Source organism: Carcharhinus amblyrhynchos, chromosome 11, assembly GCF_965287045.1.
Source record: "Carcharhinus amblyrhynchos chromosome 11, sCarAmb.v2.hapA, whole genome shotgun sequence".
In the NCBI taxonomy this organism is placed as follows: domain Eukaryota; kingdom Metazoa; phylum Chordata; class Chondrichthyes; order Carcharhiniformes; family Carcharhinidae; genus Carcharhinus; species Carcharhinus amblyrhynchos.
In genome coordinates, this window is record NC_137334.1 from 87,400,352 (window position 1) to 87,425,635 (window position 25,284).

The 25,284-nt window shown below is 42.7% G+C and overlaps 1 protein-coding gene across 8 annotated transcripts in view; it reads right to left on the reverse strand.

Moving 5' to 3' along the window:
* bin1a (bridging integrator 1a) overlaps positions 1 to 25,284 on the reverse strand; it is a 125,572-nt gene that overhangs the window by 43,181 nt on the left and 57,107 nt on the right. For 7 of the 8 annotated variants that reach the window (XM_080199503.1, XM_080199502.1, XM_080199504.1 and 4 more), the window contains exons 3-9: positions 25,041 to 25,095; positions 22,761 to 22,855; positions 21,064 to 21,159; positions 19,458 to 19,565; positions 13,937 to 14,029; positions 7,998 to 8,083; positions 1,566 to 1,641 (exon numbers count right to left, since the gene is read on the reverse strand). In XM_080199503.1, the coding sequence (XP_080055629.1) occupies positions 1,566 to 1,641; positions 7,998 to 8,083; positions 13,937 to 14,029; positions 19,458 to 19,565; positions 21,064 to 21,159; positions 22,761 to 22,855; positions 25,041 to 25,095 (609 nt within the window). The remainder of the gene's footprint in view (positions 1 to 1,565; positions 1,642 to 7,997; positions 8,084 to 13,936; positions 14,030 to 19,457; positions 19,566 to 21,063; positions 21,160 to 22,760; positions 22,856 to 25,040; positions 25,096 to 25,284) is intronic. The other variant, XM_080199500.1, reaches the window with a different exon arrangement.

Sequence of the window (25,284 nt, forward strand, 5' to 3'; positions counted from 1 at the left end):
GGGTGATAAGATAGTCAGAATGAGTTATTAGAACGTGTAACTCACTACATGAATTGTCAAGGCAAAAAGCTTAGGTGTATTTAAATGGGGAGCCAGATAAACACTCGTGGGGGAAAGGAATAAGGCACAGTGATTAGCACTGCTGCCTCACAGCACCAGGCACCTGGGTTTAATTCCCAGATTGGGTCATTGTCATGTGGAGTCTGCACATTCTCCCCATGTCTGCATGGGTTTGCTCTGGGTACTCCGTCTTCCTCTCCGAAAGATTCCTGGTCAGGTGCATTGGCCGTGCCACATTCTCTGTGTGTCCGAACAAGTGCCAGAGTGTGGTGACTAGGGGATTTTCACAGTAACTGTACTGGTGGCACTAATAAATAAACAAACAAACACAGTGGGGAAAGAGACGAAGCACAGTGTGAAGGAACTTGCATGGAATGGCAGGACTGAATATTCCACTTACGTTGTGTAAATTTACATTGAAACTTCAGTAAGGAAAAAAGCAAAGAGCACACACAAGCCAAAGAGCCTGCAAGCAAGAGAAGAACAGCAGCCCTGAGAGGAGACTGCTGGGTTGCCTTTTACATTTCTCTGCAGAAGTTTGAGTGTGAGCAATGGAAGTTGGGAGTTCAGGAAAGAGCAGAGAACAATGTGAATATTCAGACATTGAACCATTGTCAATCAGATTCTGGATGACAGGTTTTGCGCAAGTCCATGCAGCTGTGTTTCTTTTTCTTTCAAGAAAATGCAAGGCTGGCATTTGTTTCCCATCCCCAATTTCCCTTGAAATAAGTGGCTTTTTAGGCCATTGTAGAGGATAGTTAACAGTCAACCATGTTATTGTACGCCTGGATTCACATGTAGACAGATGGAAGTTTACAATAGTCGATGGTTGCCATTATCACCAGATTGCAGCTTTTTACATTAAATAAATTCCACAGATTCGTTACAGTACACAAGGCCCAACGTGTTTGCACAAGCTCTCCAAGTGAGCATGATAACTTATCCCCAGCCTTTTCCCATAACCCTGCACACTTCCTATTGTAATCATCTAATGCCTCCTTTACAGATTTTAGACAACAAAACTTTTATACAGCCCTTTTATTGCAATCATTGTCCCAAGGCACTTCACAGGAACATAAAAATGACATTGAACACCTCAAGGTGCAAGCCAGATGGCCTAACGCTCAGTCAGAAAGGTAGGCACATTTCAATATAGGAAAGAGTTAAAAGGCAGAGATTCCGGGTGTGAATTTTTGAGGTTGGGTGCCAAGGCAATTGAAGGCACAGCCACCAGTGGGGGAGAAATTACAAATGGGAATGCACAAACAGCAATAAATTAGATGAGTGTAGATATCTGCAAGGATTGCAGGACTGGAAGAAACTACAAGGGGAGGACCAAGCAGGTGGAAGGGAGAAGATTTATAAATCACGACTTTGCTTGACTTGAGTAAAATGTAGGACAGCGAGTTGAGGGATGAAGATACAAGCAGAGTTTGGGACAACCTCAAATCTACACTTTCAAAATGTTAGAATCCAAAACATCAAGCCAAGTAATTACCTCATACCTTGCTCATTTCTTTATGAAATGTTTCCTCCAGACCAGCTATACTTTGGAATGTGTTCACATAAAAACCAACGCGGCTGTAAGAAAAATCAAATAGACTTGTTCAGAAAGAGCACATTGATACACAGTATAGCACCAAATTAAAAACTGCATTCACTAACGCTAGATTACCGCAAGTCAATTGTTCGGACCAAAAGATAGATCAAAGGCTCTGTAAATGAGTGAGTAGTAGTGAAGGTCCAAATACATAGTTTAATAAAGTGTTCTGGACAAGTACAAACAAGACAAAGAGGCTACTGTACTGTCAGCTTTTATATATAGATGACCAAAATACAAGGAGATAGAAATCATGCACAAGCATTTGGTCCTGGTTAGACCACTCCCAGATTACACTGAACAATTTTGGAATTTAAAGGATTAAGCGGTGATCTGATGCAAATTTGAGGTATGAATGATTTCCTATAGAGCCGGCCAGACAAGTATTTACTGCCCATCCCTCAATGCCCTTGAGAAGTTGGCAGTGAGCTGCCTTCTTGAAGCACTGCCATTTCTGCTGTGTAAGTATACCTGGTGTTGCAGGAATTTACCTCAAAGACAGTGAAGGAATGGCAATATAGTTCCAAATAAGGACGGCAAGTGACTTGGGAGGGAAGCTTCCAGATGATGCTCCCATGTCTCTGCTGTCTCATCCTTCCAGATGGCAATGGTCATGGGTTTGGAAAGTGCTGCCCAAAGAGCTCCAGCACAGGAGGAATTTTCAGCAAAGGGATCAGGTACTAAATTATCAACATTTGGAAAAGCTGGATTACATTTTTAAAAACTGTCCATTAGCTTCACTCCACTGAATATCCTCGTAGAAGAATTTTGTTTAAGCCAGGGCCATGGATGCCAGCAAAGGACTCAGTGAATTTTAATTCCTACTTTAGAGCTTATAATTTTGTGTGTCTATTTAGGATAGGACCTGGGTTTACCTGTTTGGATTTTTATCTGAATAAAAATACTAACTTTTTGCAAAGGAACAAGTCTGACAGGCATTCCATGTAAATACAAACAGATAAAGTGTAGGCATAGACATTAAGTTAATACCTCCACCCTTATAAATTCACAAAAAACCCTGTTACAGTCAGGCATGGAGGGAGAGAACAGACAAGTCATTTCACCTCCCATCTCATGTGGTTGTAACAAATACAAGATTATGGGTAGGCAACGCAGTCTCTCAAGTCTGTTCTGCCCTTCAGCAAGATAACTCAGTTTTTTCCCCACATCCCTTTTTCCCATAGTACCCAAAATTCTCTCATCCTGAGTCTTGAACATACTCAGAATTTTAAAGGCTCACTGAAAAAATTTTGCCATGTGTCCTAATTTGCTAATTTTTTTTTAATCCCGAGACTGTGAGCCTTTGTTGTGGACTTTACCTCAGGTTTCCCAGAATTTGCACTTGCTCTTTCTATTCCACCATCTTTTCTGTGGGCCTGGGTTACAATATGTAGGTCACAAATACATCTTTGCCACTTTTCTTCTGAACCATTTTTTGGAACATGTGGAAACTAAACCTGGCACTTGCAGGGTGTGGGGAGGGAGGGGCACAAAAAAGGAAGTAGGAAAGCACAAGTGAGCATCACCGTAAGAACAACCCAATTTGGCCAATGCTAGCATTGGCCAAATTGGGTTGTTCATTTATGTCCCAGATATCCCTCCCTTGAAAATTCACATCCTGTCCTGTTCTTGCATCAACAGGCAACTGAAAACAGACAGAGCACTAGAGGAATACAAAGAAAGTAGGAAAGAACTCAAACGGGGAGTTAGAAGGGCAAAAAAGGGTCATGAAATGTTCTAGGCAGCAGGATTAAGGAGAATCCTAAGGCATTTTATTCATACATTAGGAACAAGAGTGTTGTCAGGGAAAAAAAAAGGACCTCTCAGGGACAAAAGAGGTGAATTTTACTTAGAGCCCAAGGAAGTAGGGGAGATTCTAAATGAATACTTTGCATCAGTATTCACAAAGGAGAGGGACATGTTGACTGGGAGTGTCTCAGAGGAAAGTGTTGACCCGTTAGAGAAAATCTCCATTACAAGGGAGAAAGTGTAAGGTTTTTTAGGGAACATTAAAACTGACAAATCCCCAGGGCCTGATGGCGTCTATCCTAGACTGCTCAGGGAGACAAGAGATGAAATTGCTGGGCCTGTGACAGAAATCTTTGTCTCTTCATTGGACACAGGTGAGGTCCCCGAGGATTGAAGGATAGCGAATGTGGTTGTTTCAGAAGGCTAGCAAGGATAACCCGGATAATTATAGGCCAGTGAGCTTGACGTCTGTGATAGGGAAATTGTTGGAGAGGATTCTTGGAGATAGAATGTATGCACATTTAGAACGGAATAATCTCATTAGTGATAGACAACATGGTTTTGTAAGAGGAGGTCATGCTTCACAAATTTGGGGGAGTTTGTTAAGGAGATGACAAAAATAGTTGACGAGGGAAGAGCCGTGGACGTCACCTATATGGATTTTAGTGAAGCGTTTGATAAAGTCCCTCATGGCAGGTGGGTGCAAAAGGTTAAATCTCATGAGATAAAAGGAGGTGGCTAGATGGGTAGAGAACTGGCTTGGCCACAGAAGACAGAGTAGCACTGGAAGGGTCTTTTTCGGGCTGGAGGTCTGTGACCAGTGGTGTTCCGCAGGGCTCTGTATTGGGACCTCTGCTGTTTGTGATGTATATAAATGATTTGGAAGAAGGTGTAACTGGTGTGATCAGTAAGTTTGCGGATGACACAAAGACGGCTGGACTTGCGGATAGCGATGAACATTGTCGAGAATGCAGCAGGATATAGATAGGCTGGAAAACTGGGCGGAGAAATGGCAGATGGAATTTAATCCAGATAAATGAGAAGTGATGCACTTTGGTAGAACTAACGTAGGGGGAAGCTATACAATAAATGGCAGAACCATCAAAAGTATAGACACACAGAGGGACCTGGGTGTGCAAGTCTACAGATCCTTGAAGGTGGCAGCACAGGTGGAGGTGGTGGTGAAGGTGGCATATGGCATGCTTGCCTTTATAGGACGGGATATAGAGTATAAAAATTGGCGTCTGATGTTACAGCTGTATAGAACGGTGGTTAGGCCACATTTGGAGTACTGTATCCAGTTCTGGTCGCTGCACTACCAGAAGAACATGGACACTTCGGAGAGGGTACAGAGAAGGTTTATCAGGATGTTGCCTGGTATGGAGGGTCTTAGCTATGAGGAGAGATTGGGTAAACTGGGGTTGTTCTCCATGGAAAGATGAAGAACAAGGGGAGACCTAATAGAGGTGTATAAACTTGAGGAGTATGGATAGGGTGAACAGTGGGAAGCTTTTTCCCAGGTCGGAGGTGACAAACACGAGGGGTCACAGGTTCAAGGTGAGAGGAGGAGAGGTTTAACTCAGATATCAGAGGAACGTATTTTATACAGAGGATGGTGGGGGCCTGGAATGCACTGCCAAGCAGGGTGGTGGAGGCAGACATGCTGGGATCGTTTAAGACTTATCTGGATAGTCACATGAGCAGACTGGGAATGGAGGGATACAAAAGAATGGTCTAGTTGAACCAATGAACGGTGCAGGCTTGGGGGGGGCTGAAGGGCCTGTTTCCTGTGCTGTATCGTTCTTTGTTCTTTAACACTGCCAAGTCAGCGAAATCGAGGGGTGAGGGGTGCTTCACCCATGTGGGAAACGTGCTCAAGTTTTGACCGTTACTCAAACAGGAAAATACCATGATTAAGGTTAAAAGTAGGAATCCAACAAAACTGAACAATTTCTTTGCTGACCTACTCTACTAAGCTACCCTTGAGTGAGCACATGCTGCGAAACCGACTAATAATCCAGGAAACCAAGTCATACGCCTGAACCTTATCGGACTTTGGGCAACAGATGCTACACATTCGATCTCACTTACGGCAGCAATTCTTCACCCCACCTGGGTCCAATTTGGAGATGAGTAATGTTAGTGTAGGCAGCATGGAGTCAGATTGTAGCACCTCCTCCCACTCTCCCTGCACTGCCAGAGAACTATCCATAATATAGTGTTGGAAAAACACTTCACCAAACTTGCAGAATGTTTTGAAGATCTTGACAGTAATAAAAGAAAAACATCAGTCCCCAACTGATTCCTTCTGGATATTGGAGTACGGTGTCACATAGGAGGGGAGAAACAAAGTGTAGGCCATTCTGCCTCTTGGGCATATTCTGTCATTCACAGAACATGGCTGATCTGAATCTCAATTCCATATCCTTTTAAATCCTTGTCAAAGTTTATTGACTGCCTTCCACTGCCCCTGGATGATTTGCTTAGATCTTGAACAGATATATTGGTCTGTATAGCTTAGCAAGAGAATATCTTAGACCAACTAAGCTGCATTAGGATGGAAACGGACTACGACGCATTCTGATAGAATGTCCAAACCCACTGGCAAGGAGGAACAGTAACCAGAGGACACAGTTTTAACTAATTAGCAAAAAACATCAAAGGCAAGGGGAGATTTTTTTTAAACTATTATAAAAAAAACTGAGCTACGATGCACTGCCTGAAATAATAATGTAAATTCAACAGTAGCATTCCAGAAGGGGAATTGGGCATTACTCAGTTACTGGAAAATTGCAGTTAAATGGATATTAATTGAATCAGAATCGCTACGGTGCAAAAGGAGGCCATTTGGCCCCTCGAGCCTGCAACTAAAATCCCACCCAGGCCCTATCCCACATGGACAGCACAATGGCACAGCGGTTAGCATTGTTGCCTCTCAGCGCCAGGGACTGGGCTCAATTCCCAGCTTGGGTAACCATCTGTGTGGAGTTTGCACATTCTACCCATGTCTGCACCCTCTGGGTGCTCTGGCTTCCTCCCACAGTCCAAAGATGTGCAAGTTAGGTGGATTGGCCATGCTAAATTGCCCCTCAGTGTCAGGGAGTCTAGCTAGGGTAAATGCATACGGTTATGGGTAGTGGGGATAGGGCTGGGTGGGATTGTGGTCAGTGCAGACTTGATGGACCAAATGGCCTTCTTCTGCACAGTAGAATTCTATGATTCTAGGATATTTACTGCTAATTCCTCTAACATTAACAGGCAATTTAGCAAGGCCCATCCACCTAACCTGTGGGAGGAAGCCCACAAAGACACAGGGAGAACATGCAAACTCCACACAGTCACCCAAGGCCAGAATCGAACCTGGGTCCCTGGCTCTGAGACAGCAGTGCTAACCACTGTTAGCAAGCATGACAGGCGGAATGACCTGTTGCTGTGCGACAAGATTCTATAATTCTATGCAAGGTTTAAAAAAGGGAGACAAACATTGTCTACTGCTGACTAGAGAGTTTCAGAAACAATTGAAAAGCAGAACATCTGAACTAAAAACAGAAAATGTTGGAAACAATGGCCTGGTGAATCTATGGCAAGAAATAGAGTTAATGTTTCAGGTTGATGAGCTTTTATCAGAACTAAGAAAAGCAGGAATAAGTTTCAACAAGTAAAAGAGGCTTGGAAATTTCTGGAGAGCAAAAAGTGAAGGTCTTTAGTTGGGTGGAAAACAGCAGAGATTGAATGAGAGTTAATGATGTAAGCCTAAGGGGAGTGGTAACAGAACAGGTAAGGAACCAAATGTCATCTCTAGGCATGGTGTGAATGGCAGAAAGATGTGAACAGCTTCTGTCTGAATGAAACAAAACAAAATACCAAGTAAAAGTGAAACCTGCAAAAATTAAAATGATGTGGAGATGTTGGCGTTGGACTGGGTTGGGTTGGACTTTAACTTGGTGTTGTCAGACTTCTTACAAGATTAAAGTGAACAGGGCAGAGGTCGAAATTAGGATTGCAGTTAAATGCAGAAGATTACAAAGTGCCTAATCAAAAGGTTGAGTTTATATTGATCTTCAATGAAATAAGATCAACTCTGTCTCACCACAGATACTGCTTGACCTTCAGAGTGTTTGCAGCATTTTCTGTTCTTACTACATTAACAGCAATGTTACAATGGGGTGGCACAGTGGTTTGGACTGTGCATCTCAGTCCTAGGGTCCCAGTTTCGATTCCCGGCTTGGGTGACTGCCTGCGTGGAGCTTGCACTCTCCCCATGTCTGCTCCGGTTTCCTCCCACAGTGCAAAGATGTGCGGGTTAGGTTGATTGGCCATGCTAAATTGTCCTTTAGTGTCAGGGGGACTATCTAGGGTCCCCATGGGATAGGACCTAGGTGGGATTGTGGATGGTGCAGAATCAATGGGCCGAATGGCCTCCTTCAACACTGCAGGATTCAATGATTCTATGACTTGGGAAAACCAGGGCCACTATTACAAAAAGTACAGATTTCATCTCTTCATTAAAAAAACTTCTTCTGCTAACGAGCTAGATCAGCACCAACGTCAGTACAATAGAAAAACACTCAATACACCAAGCACTCACCTGTTCCATAGTGATGGCAATTCTTCCTGCAAATCAATATTAATTTCCTCAAACACTTTTTGGGCTTTTAAAAATTCTTCTTCTGCCTTCAAACACAAAGAAAATATGCAGTAAATAACTGAATTGACATTTCAAGAACGACCAAGGTAGATGGAAGATCTAAGCTAAAACATTAGCTAATTCACAAAGACTGCTTACCGGACTAAATGTCACACACGTAGGAAACTTAAGAGACTTCAACATATGGTAGCACATGTGGCCAGGCCAATATTTATTTCTCCAACAATCTCCATCTCCCTCAATCACCAACTTACTCCACTCAGGTATTGTACGTAGCTGGTCAGTAAAGTGATTGGCTGTTTCAACGCTCAGTGCGCTACACACTTTACACTAAAGTACAAGTTTTTATTCAAAATTACTTGTTGTAGGTCACAACAATCAAATGCACTCCCATCAGAACTGTCTGATAGGAATGTTGCTGATTATAGTTTAAACCCAAATCCTCCTCGAGGCCACTTCACCAGCAAAACTGATTTTTGCAAATAACGGAGCTTTTTAAGTAGCTCTTAAGTTGGCACTATCAGGAAAGAACGAACATACCAGGGCTCTCTTCTTGTGGGAAAAAAGTCAGAGCTAATTAAATTTTTTAAAGCGATGAAGGGGTTCAATAGTGAAGTGATAGCAAAAAAGAGATCTTGCATACGAGTTCAAACTCAGGGACGTAAGTCATCGAATAGGGAATTCAGGAAAAACTACCCCGGAAATGGTGAGAATGTAGAACTCATCACCACAGGGAATAGTTGAGGCAAATAGCACAGAAGGAATTAACAAAAACCTAGATTAGCATCAAGGAGAATTTACCTTCTACTCCATGATATACAAGTTCATTTCCAGCATAAATACTAACATTGTTATTGAGTTACTGCAACAGGTTTATGTATTTGCCAAGTTAAAGAGAGAAAAGATCTCACCAGGCCTCTAAAGCTATCTATACTTTCGGCTTGCCCACAAATATTTCACAAGTGTTTCTTTCTTTTTTGGTTCTTTTAGAACAAAAGCAAAGAAAATTACAGCACAAGAACAGGCCCTGTGGCCCTCCTATATTCCAAGGTTTTAGTGACTGAACTAAAACCCCCTACCTTTTCGGGAACCACATCCCCCCATTCCCACCCTAGTCATGTATTTGTCAAGACACCCCTTAAAAGTCACGTCCACTACCTCCTCCGGCAGCGAGTTCTAGGTACCCACAACCCTGTGTGTAAAAAATAAACTTGCCTCATACATCTCCTTGAAGCATTGCCCACTAGTAATTCTTTCACTCTGTCCATAAACCTCAATCTTGTAGACTTCTATCAGGTCTCCCCTCGACCTCCATCGTTCCAGTGAAAACAAACCAAGTTCCTCCAACCTCTCCTCATAGCTAATACCCTCTATAACAGGCAACATCCTGGTAAATCTTCTCCAAAGCCTCCAAATCCTTTGGGCAGTGCGGTGAGCAGAATTGAATACTATATTCCAAGTGCTGCCTAACTAAGGTTCTTTGAAGTTGCAACCTGACTTGCCAATTTTTAAATTTGGTGCCCCAGCCGATGAAGGCAACCACACTATGCCTTCTTGACTACCTTCTCCACCTGCATTATCACTTTGTGACCTGTGTATCTGTACACCCAGATCCCTCTGCCTATCAATACTCTTAAGAGTTCTGCCATTTTCTGCATATTTCCTATCTGTATTAGACCTTCCAAAATGTATTCTCTCACATTTGTCCAGATTAAATTCCATCTGCCATCTCTCCATCCAACTTTCCAACTGATCTATATCCTGCCGTATCCTCTGATGGTCCTCATCGTTATCCGCAAATCCACCAACCTTTGTCGTCCACAAACTTACTAATCATTCCTGCAAATCATACAATATATATTAGAAATGACATCCCAAAGCTTTACATACAATCAAGTCATTTTGATGTAGGTTTTGCTATATTGTAGGAAACATGGCATCTAATAATCACACAGCCAACTCTATGCGGCAGCATAGATAGATCTCTTCTCCCAAGCCCCTGCTTTATCCGGATAAAAGCAAATTACTGCGGATGCTGGAATCTGAAACCAAAAGAGAAGATGTTGGAAAATCTCAGCAGGTCTGGCAGCATCTGTAAGGAGAAAAGAGCTGACGTTTCAATTCCAAATGACCCTTCTGGCTTTCATCTAGACTTGAAACCTCAGTTCTTTTCTCTCTCCTTACAGATGCTGCCATACCTGCTGAGATTTTCCAACGTCTCCTCTTTTGGCCTCTGCTTTAACTGGAGACTTCTCACTTCTCTTTCTAGTCTCAAATTTTAAAAATTCATCGTTACCCCTCGGCGTAGACTAGTCAAGTTCATTTTTGTCTGTTCCTGCAAAGTGCAGGAAATCACATATGGTTTGCAGCCAAGAACTTCAGACACAAAAATTCCAACATGGTCAGACAGCTTTGGATCCCCAGTGCAGCTTGCATTGACAGTGGAGAATTTATAGCCCAATTGGTTGATGCCAGCTTTCTCCCACTTCCTCTTCATCCAACCCCATCAGCATATCCTCCTGTTCCTTCCCCCCTCTTGTGTATCGTTATTCTTTCAGTTCTCTGCCTGATGGCAGACCCAACCCTCAACGCCACAAACCCCACCATGGGTAAGGAAAGGGAAGCAAGTCACAAATCCAGCCCAGCCACAATGGGGAAATCAAACCCTGTGCCACTGACATCAGTCTGATCCAGACTGACCATCCAGCCAACCAGCACTCACAGTCAGGATTGCTCTGGCAACATAGCTTAACATGAAAGTTATAGCCTGCAGCTAGTTATGGCAGAGGTGAAGTATATACAACTTTCCCCTGAAATGCATCCATGCTATCCAATTAATTATTCTGGTAGCAAAGCGTTTCACATTTTCCCCACTTCCTGGGTAAAAATATCCCTCCCAAATTTCATATTGGGGTTATTCCGGTGACTCACTCTAGTACTGGATACACATGGAAATGTTTTCCATTTCTCCCCCCCTTTACAGAATGGAAATTTTCTAATGTTGATAATCTTATCAATTAGGATTAGGTTTGTGGTGTATAGTTCCATGCTCCTTCACAGGCAGAAAACATCTCAATCTGGGCAGGCCTCAAAGCCAGTGGTTAGAAATAAAACTCACTGCAGGGTCCAGATTGCATATCTAAAAAGGGAGCTGAAAATTCAGACTGGACACAGTGGTGAAGCAGATAATAGAGGGGGCTGGACTAGAAACAGATGGACTGCAGTGGTTTGAGAAGGCATCTCATCACCACCACTATCTTGAGGCAATTAGGAAGAGGCAACAAATGCTGCCCTTGCCAGTGTCACTGGCACCTCATAAAAGATTAATTTTAAAAAGCCCATCATGATAGTTTAAAATCAGACTACTTTCGAAGTTATTATTAGATTGGAAGGGTTGCAAAAATACAGCTGGTTGTCCAACATCTTTCAAAGAATTCTGCCATCCTTGCCCAGTCCAGCCTATATAAGCTACCCCAGTGCCCCGATTAAAACCTGGAAATACACAAGCCAGGCAGCGTCTGGGGAGTGAAACAAGAGTTACCGTTTCACGGTGGAACAAAAAGGTTATTGAATAGAAACATTAATAGCTTCTCTTCCCACATTCTCCGCAGCCTCCTGACTATTTGCAGCATGTTAAGTGGTTACTTTGATTTCCAGCTATCCTTAAGCTTGCCAACTCTTCAGGATTGGCCTGGAGTCTCCAAGAACGAGAACATCAAATCTCCATAACATCAATGTGCAACCCCGGAAAATAAATGTGACATTAAGAATTGCTCATTTTTTGATCATTTCTCGTGACCTGGTCAAGTATCATCCAGCTGGGTAATGAATCTTTTTGCTTTCCAATTGCCATGGGAAGTGTGTCACAATGACGGACGTGTTCACTGACTAATGACAGAGAGAGAGAGAGAGAGAGAGAGGGGTAGAGAAAGTCATGTGGCAAAACCTCCAGGAATACATTCAATCACAGTTGGCAACCCTAACCATCATAGTATTTTCCACTTCAACTGGCAGCTGGCTGTCAAGCATCCTCAGACAGCCAAGTCACTCAGCTGTGAAAAAATACCACAAAGAACAGCCACAAGGGCTCCTGTTGGAGTCCATCACCAATTTTCTTGGGGCAACTCAGGATGGGAAATAAATGATTGTCTTGCAAAGCTACATCTAGAAAATTATTTTAAAAAGAAAAAAACTGTCGCAGGGCCTGTTACTGTTGCTGTTCCTTCAATTGGCTTTCATAGCAAGAGGATTTGAGTAGAGGAGTAAGAATGTCTTGATATACAGGGCCTTGATGAGGCCACACCTTGAGTATAGTGTACAGCTTTGGTCTCCTAGTCTTGACGACATTCTTGGGATTGAGGGAGTCCAACAAAGATTCACCAGATGGATTCCCGAAATGACAGGACTGACACATGGACAGACTGGATTGACTGGGCTTGTACTCACTGGAATTTAGAAGCATGAGAGAGGATGTCATAGAAACAAAATCCTGATGGGACTAGAGTGGTTAGATGCGGGAAGAATGCTCCTGATGTCAAGGAAATCTGGACCTAGGGAGTCACAGTCCCAAGAATAAGGGGTAAGCCATTCAGGACCATGGAGGGGGGGGGGGGGTGAAGTTTAGATCAGAGTTGAGGAGGAACTTCTTCACTCAAAGGGTGGTGAATCTCTGGAATTCTCTGCCCGTTGAAGTGGTGGAGGCTACCTCGCTAAATATATTTAAGTCACGGGTAGATAGGTTTTTGATAGTCAGGGGAATTAAGGGTTATGGGGAGAAAGCGGGAAAGTGGAACTGATCCACTTCAGATCAGCCATGATCTTATTGAATGGCGGGGCAGGCTCGAAGGGCTAGATGGCCTACTCCTGCTCCTATTTACGTTCTTATGAGATGAGGAAGAACTTCACTCAATTGTGAACCTGTGGGACTCTCTATCACAGAAAACTGTTGGGTCCAGTTTGTTAGATATTTTCAAGAGGGAGCTGGACATGGCAATTACAGTAAAGGGATCAAGAGGTATGGATAGAAAGCAGGAGTGAGATACTGAAAGCGCGTGATCAGCCATGGCATATTTAATAGTGATGCAGGCTTGAAGGGCCAAATGGGCTACTCTTGCACCTCTTTTCTATGTTTACGTTTCTATGGATTTGGTGGTTGAACAGCACAAGGATGAAAAACTTGCTTAGTTTGTTAGTAATATAAAAATACCTGGCTGTAAAGCCCTCCCTCTACTTGCGCCCCAACCACTGGTCGGGTACTGGCTTATCCGGCTTTCCATGATCCAGTGATCACTTTCTCCTCCTCCTCCTCAACTACCCACATCCTGCCCAACAGAGCAGGTTAACACTCGAGATGATTCCCATTGAGTTAGGAAGGAATCAATAGAAGCACAATCAACTAGTCACAGACCAAGTTTACAACAGTTTCAACAATGGGCTTCATAGAGATTGGAGCAGGATTTCCTGAAAATATGAGGCTTCTGTTAAATATCAACTTGCTTTCAACTCAGCATGATTAACATTAATCAGTGAAATGACCTCAATTCCAAACTTGGGCACAAATATCAAACGACTTGCACAAAACCATAGGACAAGAACTAGCTAGCTTTTTATCCCCCCCCCAGGTCTGTTAAGGGTCTTTGTTCGCTATTGCACTGCTAAATATATATTTCTCGTAGAGACAGGGAAAGAAACAAAATTGGTTTATCTATAATCTCACACACAAAAGACGGAGCTACACCGTCTGCCACGAACTGCAGCTTTTGAAGTGTTCGAGATGAAAACACAGAGCTTAAAACATCTATCACATCACAAACAGGTGGACAGTAAAGCACAGCTACAGATACACCACACCAAGGCAAAAAAGGGAACAACGTGGTCACCTGATTTCGGAGCAGGTTGGACTGAGCAACGATATGCGCCACAAGTTTCCCCTGGCACCACTGAGGTGCAGCTTTCTCAAGCAACGAGACAGGCTAGGGAGGAAAATAAACACAAAAAAAGCACACAGAAAGATTACAGCAAGAGCAACAGCTTGGTAAATTGGAATTGAGGGAGTGGGGAGGTGAGAGAGGGAGCAAGGTACAAGAAGGGCAGGGAGGAACAACATTGTATTAATCAACAGCACCGAGCCACAGATACACCAGCTTCTCATAGACTTCCCAGCAACACAATTAAACAAGAGCAGGTCAGCTGCAAAGAATAGTTAATAAGACAGAAGAGCAGTTAGTCACAATAAGTTACCAATCTCAATAATGCAACACATTTAGCATGTGGCTGCAAAGTCCAGGCTCCCCAGATGACTCTCAAGAGCAAGCTGACAACGTGCTTAGTTGGGAGGAGAGGCAACAAGGCCATAAACTTGAGTGCACAAGGCGAGTGATTTGCAGATAACTCATGTGGTGTAAGCAGTCAGGATTGGCTTTAGTCCAGGATTCACATGTAGAGGTTTGACCACCACTACAACCATTTGTTATAGTGTTCCAGGCAACAAGGAGGAGTTGGGGGAGCAGGGGGTGGTGTATGAAAAAGTTTGCATTCAGTTTTACACAACAGGTTAGTAGCAGTAACAAATCTCTAAACACAGTCGGCCTCTTGCTCCAATGGGTCAGTTTCTGCACTGCACACTTTGAGGATTCCCAGTGGGACAAGAGTCTGCCGAAGAAGGCTCTTGCACCCATATCTCTGGGGCATTTGGTAGCCAGAACTGCACTGTCACTTTTGACTTATGCATTTCCCCATGCTGCCAACCCCGTGCCCCAACCACAAAAATCTATTTGCCATTAATGAAAATGCAGAAATATCTTGGTGCTTGTACACAATCCTGCAGCGACTAGTGTGACAGCAGTTTTGAAAAAGGGCCAGAAGACAGAATCTTCATACTTGTAATCTTATAATTCCACTGACTCAGTAATGAGTCTGAAAATATTCTGATCTGATCAGAATTTCATCCAGAGATGAAGATAGCAACTTAGGAAATATGGTTCCTTCACACAAATGAGTCTTTCTTTACACAATCAGCAAGTACTGACAGATACCCCCAATTCTATCTGTACCCCAAAGTCCACACACATGAACCTTGCTGAAGGGATCCCTGGAGAGATATGCAGAGGAGCAGCCTTGGGCTGTTTTTCCGTTTTCCCAGACGGCAGACTACGCAGTTTTTAAAAACTGCCATTCTTCTGGCAAGCAGCTTCTTGGGGTCTCTGAACAACACACAGCTGTCAAGAGGAGTATCATGTGTCACCAACATGCATTTTAATCTTCCACTGGGATTGGAGGGGTGCAAATGAGAGCACATCAGCTCCAACAAAATTTCCCAGCCAGAAGCAACAGGTACTGAAATGCAAGAAAAGGCTGGGGATCAGAGAGAACAGAAGGAGCAGCCAATAATGCCTAAAAAAAAGTCAAAACAAGATTTCATTTCAATATTGCATTCTCAGATTCAAAATAATTGACAGATACAAGGAAATATTTTCCCCCAAAAGGAAGTTGGAGTTTGGAATGAACTTCCCGAGGAGATGATGGAGGCAGGATCAATTGGGAACTGGATTGTGCAATGTCCCAATTATGTTAGGAGCAGTGGATTATAAAGAAAAAGTGTGGTTTGCCCACATAGATCCAAAGTAACACACAACAGGTTTATTTTAGGAGTTCTTGCCCGTACAGAGTACCAACTGAAACTAAAACAGCAGCCTGTGCAACAGGCCTGTATTCACTGGAGTTTAGAAGGCTGAGGGGAGATCTTAGAGACATACAAGATAGTGAAGGGGCTAGACAGGGTAGAAACAATGAGATTATTTCCACTTAAAATGGAAACAAAAACTACAGGGCACAGCCTCAAAATAAGAGGGAGTCAATTTAGAACAGAGTTGAGGAGGAACTTCTTCTCCCAAAGGGTAGCAAATCTTTGGAATTTTCTGCCCATTGAAGCAGTGGAGGCTACCTCGATAAATGTGTTTAAGTCACAGATAGATAGATTTTTGACCAATAAGCGAATTAAGGGTTATGGGGAATGGGCAGTTAAGTGGAACTGAACCATTATCAGATCAGCCATGATCTAACTGAATGGCGGGGCAGGCTGGAGGGGCTAGGTGGCCTACTCCTGCTCCTATTTCTTATGTTATGTTCTAACGACGTCACCATCAAATCATGCGATTGGCTCTTAAAATCTGCAATTGCTTAAATATATAACAGATGACTATCTGAACAGAAATAATGTGCAGTTACGTGGATAAGGCAGGGGGGGAGGGACTAGGTAGAATGCTATCAGAGCTAGTGTAGACTCATCAGGCCAAATGGTCACCTTCTACACTACAGATTCTGCGATTTCTTTTGCTGAAAAACAAAAAAAAACTGGAATTGGTTAAATTCTCATTTTGGAAGGTTGGGAAAAGAGGGGTAAAAGTATATGTTCTTAAAATTCAATTCTCTCCACAGAAGCTCTGTATACAAGGACTTGTGTACTTTCCATGTAGAGATGCAACACGATTGAATGCAGATTAAAACGTCAACCTCACTTTCATACTATGTACATTCAGGATCACAGTTAACAAGTCACATATATAACCCACATCCTCCAAGTCAAAACACAGCCCCACAAGCACGTTCATCCAATGAGACTATGGTTGCACTGCATATTAATACAGGGAGATGGTGGCATTGTGGTAATGCATTAGTAATCCAGAAGGTCAAGCCTAATGCACTGGAGTCACGGGTTCAAATCACACCACAGCAGCTGGAGGAATTTAAATTGAATTAACACAATATGCAACCAAAAATTAGTTTCAGTAATGGTGACCATGAAGCTATGATTGTCACAGAAACCCTACAGTACAGGTAGTTGTCATTCGGCCCATCGAGTCTGCATCGACAACAATCCCACCCTCTTCCCATCACTCCATATATTTATCCTGCTAATCCCTCTAACCTACGTATCCGAGGATGCTAAAGGACAATTTAGCACAGCCAATCCCTCTAGCTTGCACATCTTATTGTCGTAAAAACCCTTCTGGTTCAGTCATGTCTTTTAGGGATGGAAACCTGCCATCCTTACCCAATCTGGTCGACATGGGACTTTAAACCTTCAGCAACATGGTTGACTGTTTGAAATGGTCTAGCAAGTCAGTCAACAAATGCTGGCCTTACCAGAGATGCTGACACCTGTTGGATACCTCTGTTTCAAACCCTTTAATATGCTTGCCTATTTCAACAACAATCGCAAGTCTTTAAATTTCTATTTGCCCTGCTTTACTGGGGAGGGAGTTCCAGATTTTCATTCTTCATATTAAGGGGGCATTGCCTGCAACATTAATGCAATGTGAACTGGACAAGGTGGTGATGTGGCACCATGGGTAGCATCCCTCCCTCTGAGCAAGAAGCTCTAGGTTTGAGTTCCACCCTAGCACTTAATGATCAAGGAACATTGTTAATGCAGCCAATCAGATTATCAACCTGAAAATCCTTATAAGAATAAGAGGGTGGCATAGTGGCACTGTGGTTAGCACTGCTGTCTCAGCGTCAGGGACCCAGGCTTGAGACACTGTGCAAACTCCACGCACATTCTCCTCTTGTCTGTGTGGGTTTCCTCCGGGTATTCCAATTTTCTCCCACAGTCCAAAGATGTGCGGGTTAGGTGGATTGGCCATGCTAAATTGCCCCTTAGTGTCAAGGGGACTAGCTAGGATAAATGCATGGGTGGTATTGTGGTCAACGCAGCCTCAATGGGCAGAACCACCTCCTTCTGCACTCTAAGATTTTAAACAGTAGGCAGAGTTGGAGAGAATCCTGATCAGCCACACATGGCAAGAACGTTGAAGCTTCTTACCATCACTATCCATAGATTCATAACCCAGACTGAGTGAACTTTAACACATCAACACCAGACACAACTGCATACAGAAACCAAAGTGGGCTCTCCTCTCCATCCTTCCTGGCGATGGTTACAAGAATCTCCATATTCAGACATTTCTTTGCATCGGTTCTATCCATTGGTACAGTGCAATCAAGATTTAGGCCCCCCTGATAAATTTTGAACAACATATCAGTGGAATGCACTGCCTGCAAGGATGGAGGAGGCCAGATGCCTCATATCCTTCAAAAAATACCCGGATGAGTACTTGGCACACCATAACATTCAAGGCTACGGGCCAAGTGCTGGCAAGTGGGATTAGGTGGGCAGATTAGGGCATTTTATGCATCAGTGCAGACTCGATGGGGCCTCTTCTGCACATAGTCTTCTGCGATTCTGAGTAACTTTGAATGCCAATAGTCATGTGGACTTGCAATCATCTAGTTTCACGATTTCTCTCTGGACCAGTAAATCAAGTCGCTCAGAAAGTTTTAGGATTTGATGTGCAAATCAGCCATGATCTAACAATGGCAGAACAGGCTTGACCAACTCATTACTCATCTACCAAATTATAAAGTTTATTTACATAGTGGCATGACATGTTGCAAAAATATTCTACGTCATTACACAAAAATATAGTTACTAAGAATTTGACAGGTGAATTGAGACAGTCTGGCACCATTGTGCAAACAACACTTCAGAGTGAAAATCTCAAGAGCTGCCAGCCAAGCACGACAGGTTAGGGTTAGAGTCCATTTCGACTGCAAACTACATAAGAACAGAAGTTTGTCAAATACATTTTCAGGATTATCCAGCAACAACATTTCCTGGAGTGAAAGGAAACACAGAGGAAAATTAGCTTGAGTATGCGACTCTTTTGGAAAGACCAGACAAATGCAAGGATGAAGGATTGCGTAATTTAGCACTGTTTTCTGAGCAAAAAATTCATTATCAAAATGACAGATGACATTTCAATTTTTTAAGTGTCAACCCATTCAGGTGATCTCCAAGGATCTGCCAATTTGCAGCAAATCAACACAAGCAAAGTGTTGGCGATGCAGAACAAAATAAATCACTGCAGTTCCATCAGATTACTCCCTGGTTTCTCAGGCACATCATTATAACCAGTCATGTCATTATCAAATACTTTCCCATGCTCATTTCTGGTCATCATAATTAAAACTTCAGCAAGTGCTTCCATCCCTGTGCAATATAAATAAGCATTTCAAGTTAACAAATGAATTAACTATTTTATCAAATCTTGCACACATTACCTACCACAGAACAAGTGAGGTGGCTGAGAAACTGAGGGTGACAGACAGGAAGGTCAGTAACTGTAGGACACACAAGATATGTAACAGAAGGGAGATTTTTTTTTTAAATTGGACAGATTTGCCATCACCTTGAATTCCTGCAAAAAGATAACTTTAAAAGAGGAATTGGATAAATACTTGAAAGAGGATGGAAGTTGGCCTAATTGAATTGCTCAGAAGACCAGCACAGACATGACAGGCCAAATTGCCTCCTTCTGAATAAATATACAAGATATTTACCTTGGCTATTTTTACATCATCTTTCTTTTTTGCACCTTGGAGAGATTCGTAATGATGCCTTGCACTGTCGTAGTCAACAAGCTTCCTGCCACGTTTCGCAATGCGAGTCTACACAAGAAATGCAGTTGGTAAAATGGAGCGTCACGAAAAGATTTCACTTATCAAGGTGAATAGGCACAACCCTTTCCATATTGAAGTTGTCAAATATCTCACTCTATCTCACTGTCTGCTGTGCAGTTACAGGGACCCGGGTCAGATCTCCGGCTTGGATCAGTCTGTGGGCGTTTGCACATTCTCCCCATGCTTGTGTGGGTTTTCTCCGTGGGGCTCCGGTTTCCTCCCGCATCCCAAAAACGTGCTTTTTAGTCTGACTGGTGACAATAAGTTGTCCCTGAATTGGATCTCCCTTAATCTGGCGCACATATAATTCCCTAAATTTGCACCCATTTATTGTGGAGTCCACTAGAGGTAGACAAAACGGCGATCGACAAAAGACTTGAATAGGGCACTCAGCGTTAAAATGGGCGGCGTGGGCTTGTACGGCTGAAGGGCCCGTTTCCTGTGCTGTGCAGTTCTTTGTTCATTTTGTTATCTGGATCTCATTATTCAATGACAATAAACGTGTAATTTGTTGTATTGAAAGTAATGCGCAGGAGCGAGAAAGAACATCAGCTGGCAATGGGCAGCAGAGAAAAGAGACTGTGGGTGTTTCACCAAGCCAGATGCGGGTGGGCAGGAAACAGTCTTTTGTTAAAAAGCGAGCCATCTAAATAAAAATCTGGGACATTAGTCCTGATGTGACCGGGGAGGGAGAAAATAGGGTGGGAATGGAGAAGAATCATTGGAGCAGGTTTTAGTGTCAGTGAAGGGTTTGGAAAATTCTCCCAAGACTGAGGGTACAGCCTGAAGATTATCACTCACCACAGCTAGACAGGAAATTATGTAACTGAAGTCACTGTGGACTGCAACTCCATGGGGAGTGCAAGCTTTGGGAGCATTGCTCCTTCATCATTCATCCGAGGAAGGAGCAGCATTCTGAAAATTTGTGATACCAAATAAATGTGTTGGACTTACTGTGCCCACTCCAGTCCAAAGCCAACATCTCCACATCATGGGGAGTACGATATGAGAGTAAGTATAAGCAACTTTTTCCCTTTCACATAAGTTGCATGCAAAAAGAATATAGTGCTGTAACTAGTCCTTTTAGTCATTTGTTACGATAAAAGTTTTAAATGTGAAAATTTGTCACATCATTCTTTGCAGTTTTCAACTGGTGGATCAAACATAAATCAGTCTCAACAGAGGCAACAACAATATCCTCCCTCCTAACTAGTGTTCAATCAGAACATTTGTAACCCGATCTCTTCTCCTTCAACATTGCAAATTAGAAGCTTCATCATTGCTCAAATAAATATGTAGTAACTGTTCCATAAAGATGTAACCCAGTAATCTACAAACACCTTTGAAATATTTCACAGCAACACAATTTAAAGGAAATGTCAAAACTATTTACAATTTCATCAATAAACAATAAACATTTGAGAATGTTAGTCACGTATTAAGAAGTGGGAATAATGAATTTTGTTCATTTACTAATTTGACTCACTTTGATATCTGGAAATTGGCCAAGATAAGTATCTAATGTCAAGAGAGCTTGATCCACCAGCTTCTGATGATAGTCAGTCCAGAGAAGATCACCATTCTGAAATTAGACAAGATTTGTGCAAAAATGAGAACAGAACACAAGAATGGCGAGCAGGCCACAGTAAGCCGATTCCATCATTCCTGACTGAATTTTCATCTAGATGGCACTTTATTGTAGAAATAAAATATTGTAGAAATAGAAATAGTCGAAAGTTTCAAGATTTTAAGTGTCCAGATCCCTAACAACCTGTCCTGATCCCCCCCATGCTCACACAATAGTTAAGAAAGCCCACAAACACCTCTATTTTCTCAGGAGACTAAGGAAATTTGGCATGTCAGCTACCACTCTCGTGCATTCTACATATGCACCATAGAAAGCGTTCTTTCTGGTTATATCATAGATTGGTATGGCTCCTGCTCTGCCCAAGACTGCAAGAAGTTACAAAAAGTCGTGAAAGTAGCCCAATCCATCACGCCTCCCATTCGTTGACACTGTCTATTCTACCTTTTGCAAAGTAGCCAGCATAACTAAAGACCCCAAGCACCCTGGACATTCTCTCTTCCACCTTCTTCTGCCGGGAAAAAGATACAAAAGTCTGAGGTCACATACTAACTGAGTCAAGAACAGCTGCTTCCCTGCTGCCATCAGGACTTTTGAATGCACCTACCTTGAATTAAGTTGATCTTTCTCTACACCCTAGTTATGACTGTAACACTACATTCTGCATTTGCTCCTTTCTTTCTCTAGGAATGGTATGCTTTGTCTGTATAGCGTGCAAGAAAATACTTTTCACTGTGAAGTTTATTATTAATACGGGCTTACATTAACACAGCAATGAATTTACTGTGAAATTCCCCTAGTATCCACAGTCCAATGCCTGTTTGGGTCAACGCACCTAACCAGCACGTCTTTCACACTGGAAGAAAACTGGAACACCTGGAGGAAACCCATGCTGACATGGGGACAATGTACAGAATCCACAGAAAGTGACCCAAGCTGAGAATCGAACCTGGGTGCCTGGTGCTGTGAGGCTGCTGTGCTAACCACTGTGCTGCCCATATATACTAATACATGTGACAATAGTACATTAAATTATTGCTTTATCCCTTGACTCATGCCCAAAAATCTGTTGCAAAAGAACTTTCTCATCTTAATCCCAAATAACTGGCCCCTTATTCTGAGAGTACGGCCCCTAGTTTTAGATTCCCCAACCGAGAGTAAAAGACTCTCAGCATTTACCCTGAAAAGTGCTCTCAGAACTTTGTTTCAACAAGATTTTCATTCTTAAGAACTCAAGGGAAATAGCAAAGTTGTTTTATTTCTCCTCCACTTGTAAAACGAGTTATAACAGGACAAGAAGGATTACACAAGTCATTAACAGGCCAAGGAGGATTACACAGCCAAAATTAGTTACATCAGCAGGTACAGAAACAAATCTACTGTTCCTAAAAGTGCTTAAAGCAACTGTCATTTTAAACAAGATAACAGCTTATTCAGAGGTAAATGCAGATGTCAGTCCCTGCTTTTTATTTTCATACTGATTCCGATAGATTGGTGCTGAAGACAGCAAAGCTCAAGGCTGCCCCTGAACTCAAGATGGAGATATGGGGGAAGCAAGTGGCATGAAAGCATGCAAACAGTGAAAAAAAGCACCTAACCTCTACAATCGAATGAATATCTTCTCTGCCAACCCAGTCTGGCTCGTAAATTTCCTCCAACAATTCCGACAGCTTCTTGGTGGCTTCGTGCATAGCTTTAGAACAAAATTTAAATTTGCAGGTCAGTTATATTTCAGCTGCTTAGAACATCAGATTAGAAATAAGAGCAATAGACCATTTGGCTCATCAATCGTGCTCCGCCACTGAATAGGATCATGGCTGATCTTCTAATTCTTGCTTCTTGCCTATCCCCATATCCCAGGATTCCCTTCTAGTCACCAAACATCTGTCTTGCATTTACTCAACCGGGCACTGACAATTCTCTGCAGTGGAGAATTCCATAGCTTCACATTTTTTCCAATCCTAAATGACGGACCCCTAATAGTTACCTTATGTTCAAGACTCCTCAGCCTGTGGAAACAATTATTCAGTGTCTACCCTGTCAAGTCCTTGTTTAAATTAGATCACCACTGATGCTAAATTCCAAGAAAATATAGATCTAATCTACTTATATTCTCCTCGAGGACAATTCCCTCATCTCAGGAAGTCAAATGAACCTTCACTAGACTCCCTCAAAACCAAGGAAGGATGTAGCCGCTCAAGAGACCAAAAGACTAGTGTTTCAGGTGTGGTCTGACCAAGGCCGTCTATAAAACTATAGCAAGACTTCTTCACACACATACCTCAATCCACTCTTGGTATAAAAAACTAGTGAGCCATTTACTTTCCAAATTACTGGCTGTACCTGTGGTTCATGCACAAGTGGATAATTTCACACTTACTGATTGAATATGCCATAGTTATTTGTAGAAACTTAGTGCAGAAGGGGAACCATTCGGCCCATCGAGTCTGCACTGATCACAATTCCACGCATAACCCCATGCATTTACCCTGCTTGTCCCCCTGACACTATGAGGCAATTTAGCATGCCCAATCCACCTAACCCACACATCTTTCAACTGTGGAAGGAAATCAGAGCACCCAGAACAAACTCTCAGACACAGGGAGAATGTGTAAATTCCACAATAACCCAAGCAGGGATTCGAACCCAGGACCCTGGTGCTGACAGTCAGCAGTGCTAACCACTGTGTCACTGTGCCACTCTAATGTTAATGGCCCAAACACTTACCTAATATTCCTTGAGAACCGGGTCCTCCTCATCTTATTTTCCCACCTAATGTTGCAAGATTAGCAAACTTGGGTAAATGTTACACTTTCAGAATCACTACAGTGCAGGAGGCAACCATTCTGCCCATCATGTCTGCACTGACATTCCAAAGAACACCTACCCAAGTCCTGTCCCATCACCTCACATGTTCACCCTGCCGATGTCCCTCACTTACACCCCTTGGGATACCCATAGGGGATTTAGCACAGCCAATCCACCTAACCTGCACATCGTTGGACTATAGGAGGAAACAGGAGCACCCAGAGGAAACCCATACAGACAAGAGGAGCACATGCAAACTCCACACAGGCAATCACCCAAAAGGCAGAATTGAATCCAGGTCCCTGGTATTGTGAGGCTAAGTGCTAACAAGTGCACCACCACTTGTTCCCCTCAAGTCGTTGAGGGGTTGCTTGAGCCTCAGCTTCTTGCACTGATCCTTAAAACTAAAACAATTAATTTAGTATTACAAGTAGGTTTACATTAACAATGCAATTAAGCTACTGTGAAAATCCCCTAGTTGCCACACTCCGGTAACTGTTCAGGTACAGTGAGGGAAAATTTAGCATGGCCAATGCACCTAACCAGATCGTCTTTTGGACTGTGGGAGAAAACCTGAGCACCCGGTGAAAACCAATGCAGGGAGAATGTGCAGACGCCACATGGACAGTGACCAAAATCAGGAATTGAACCTGGGTCCCTGGCACTGCAAGGCAGCAGTACCAACCACTTTTGGTGTCCTTGTGGCACCCCGTATAGTTTTATATATGTATAACCTTCAATTCCACAAGTCCTAGTTTGTTAATTTTAATTAATCCAGCTTTTTTTTTAACTTCATGAACACAACCTTGTATCAGAGGAGACTCCAAACCTGTCACGGTTAAGCTAAGGACGGCAGGTCCTTTATCCGGCATAGGAAATTTGGTCAGGTATCTCACTGGGAAATTACAACTTGAGGCCACTTAGCCTCAAGCCTGTTTCACCATTCAATGATGATTATGGTCAATCTGACTCCATAAATCCCTCAACTCCTATGGAACATGGGGCTCCATTTCAAACGAGAGCTGCAATATTTCAGAAGCGTTCTCAGTAGAAATTTCTGAACATCCTACCTTTTACAGCAGCCAGATACGTTCGCAAATCTTTCTGAAGTCTACTTCCTTCGTTCTGTGGCAAAAAAAATTTAATTTTGTTTGTGTTGGACATTTATACACAAAACAATATGCTAAAAGTGCGTAACACTGGCAAATGCCTGACCAGTCACTGAGCAGCGTTCGCTTGCAAAATTTTCCCCCGGTAATAGATTGTCAAAAGCAAACAGCATTATTATTAAGAGATTGAGAAACAAAAAGGTTT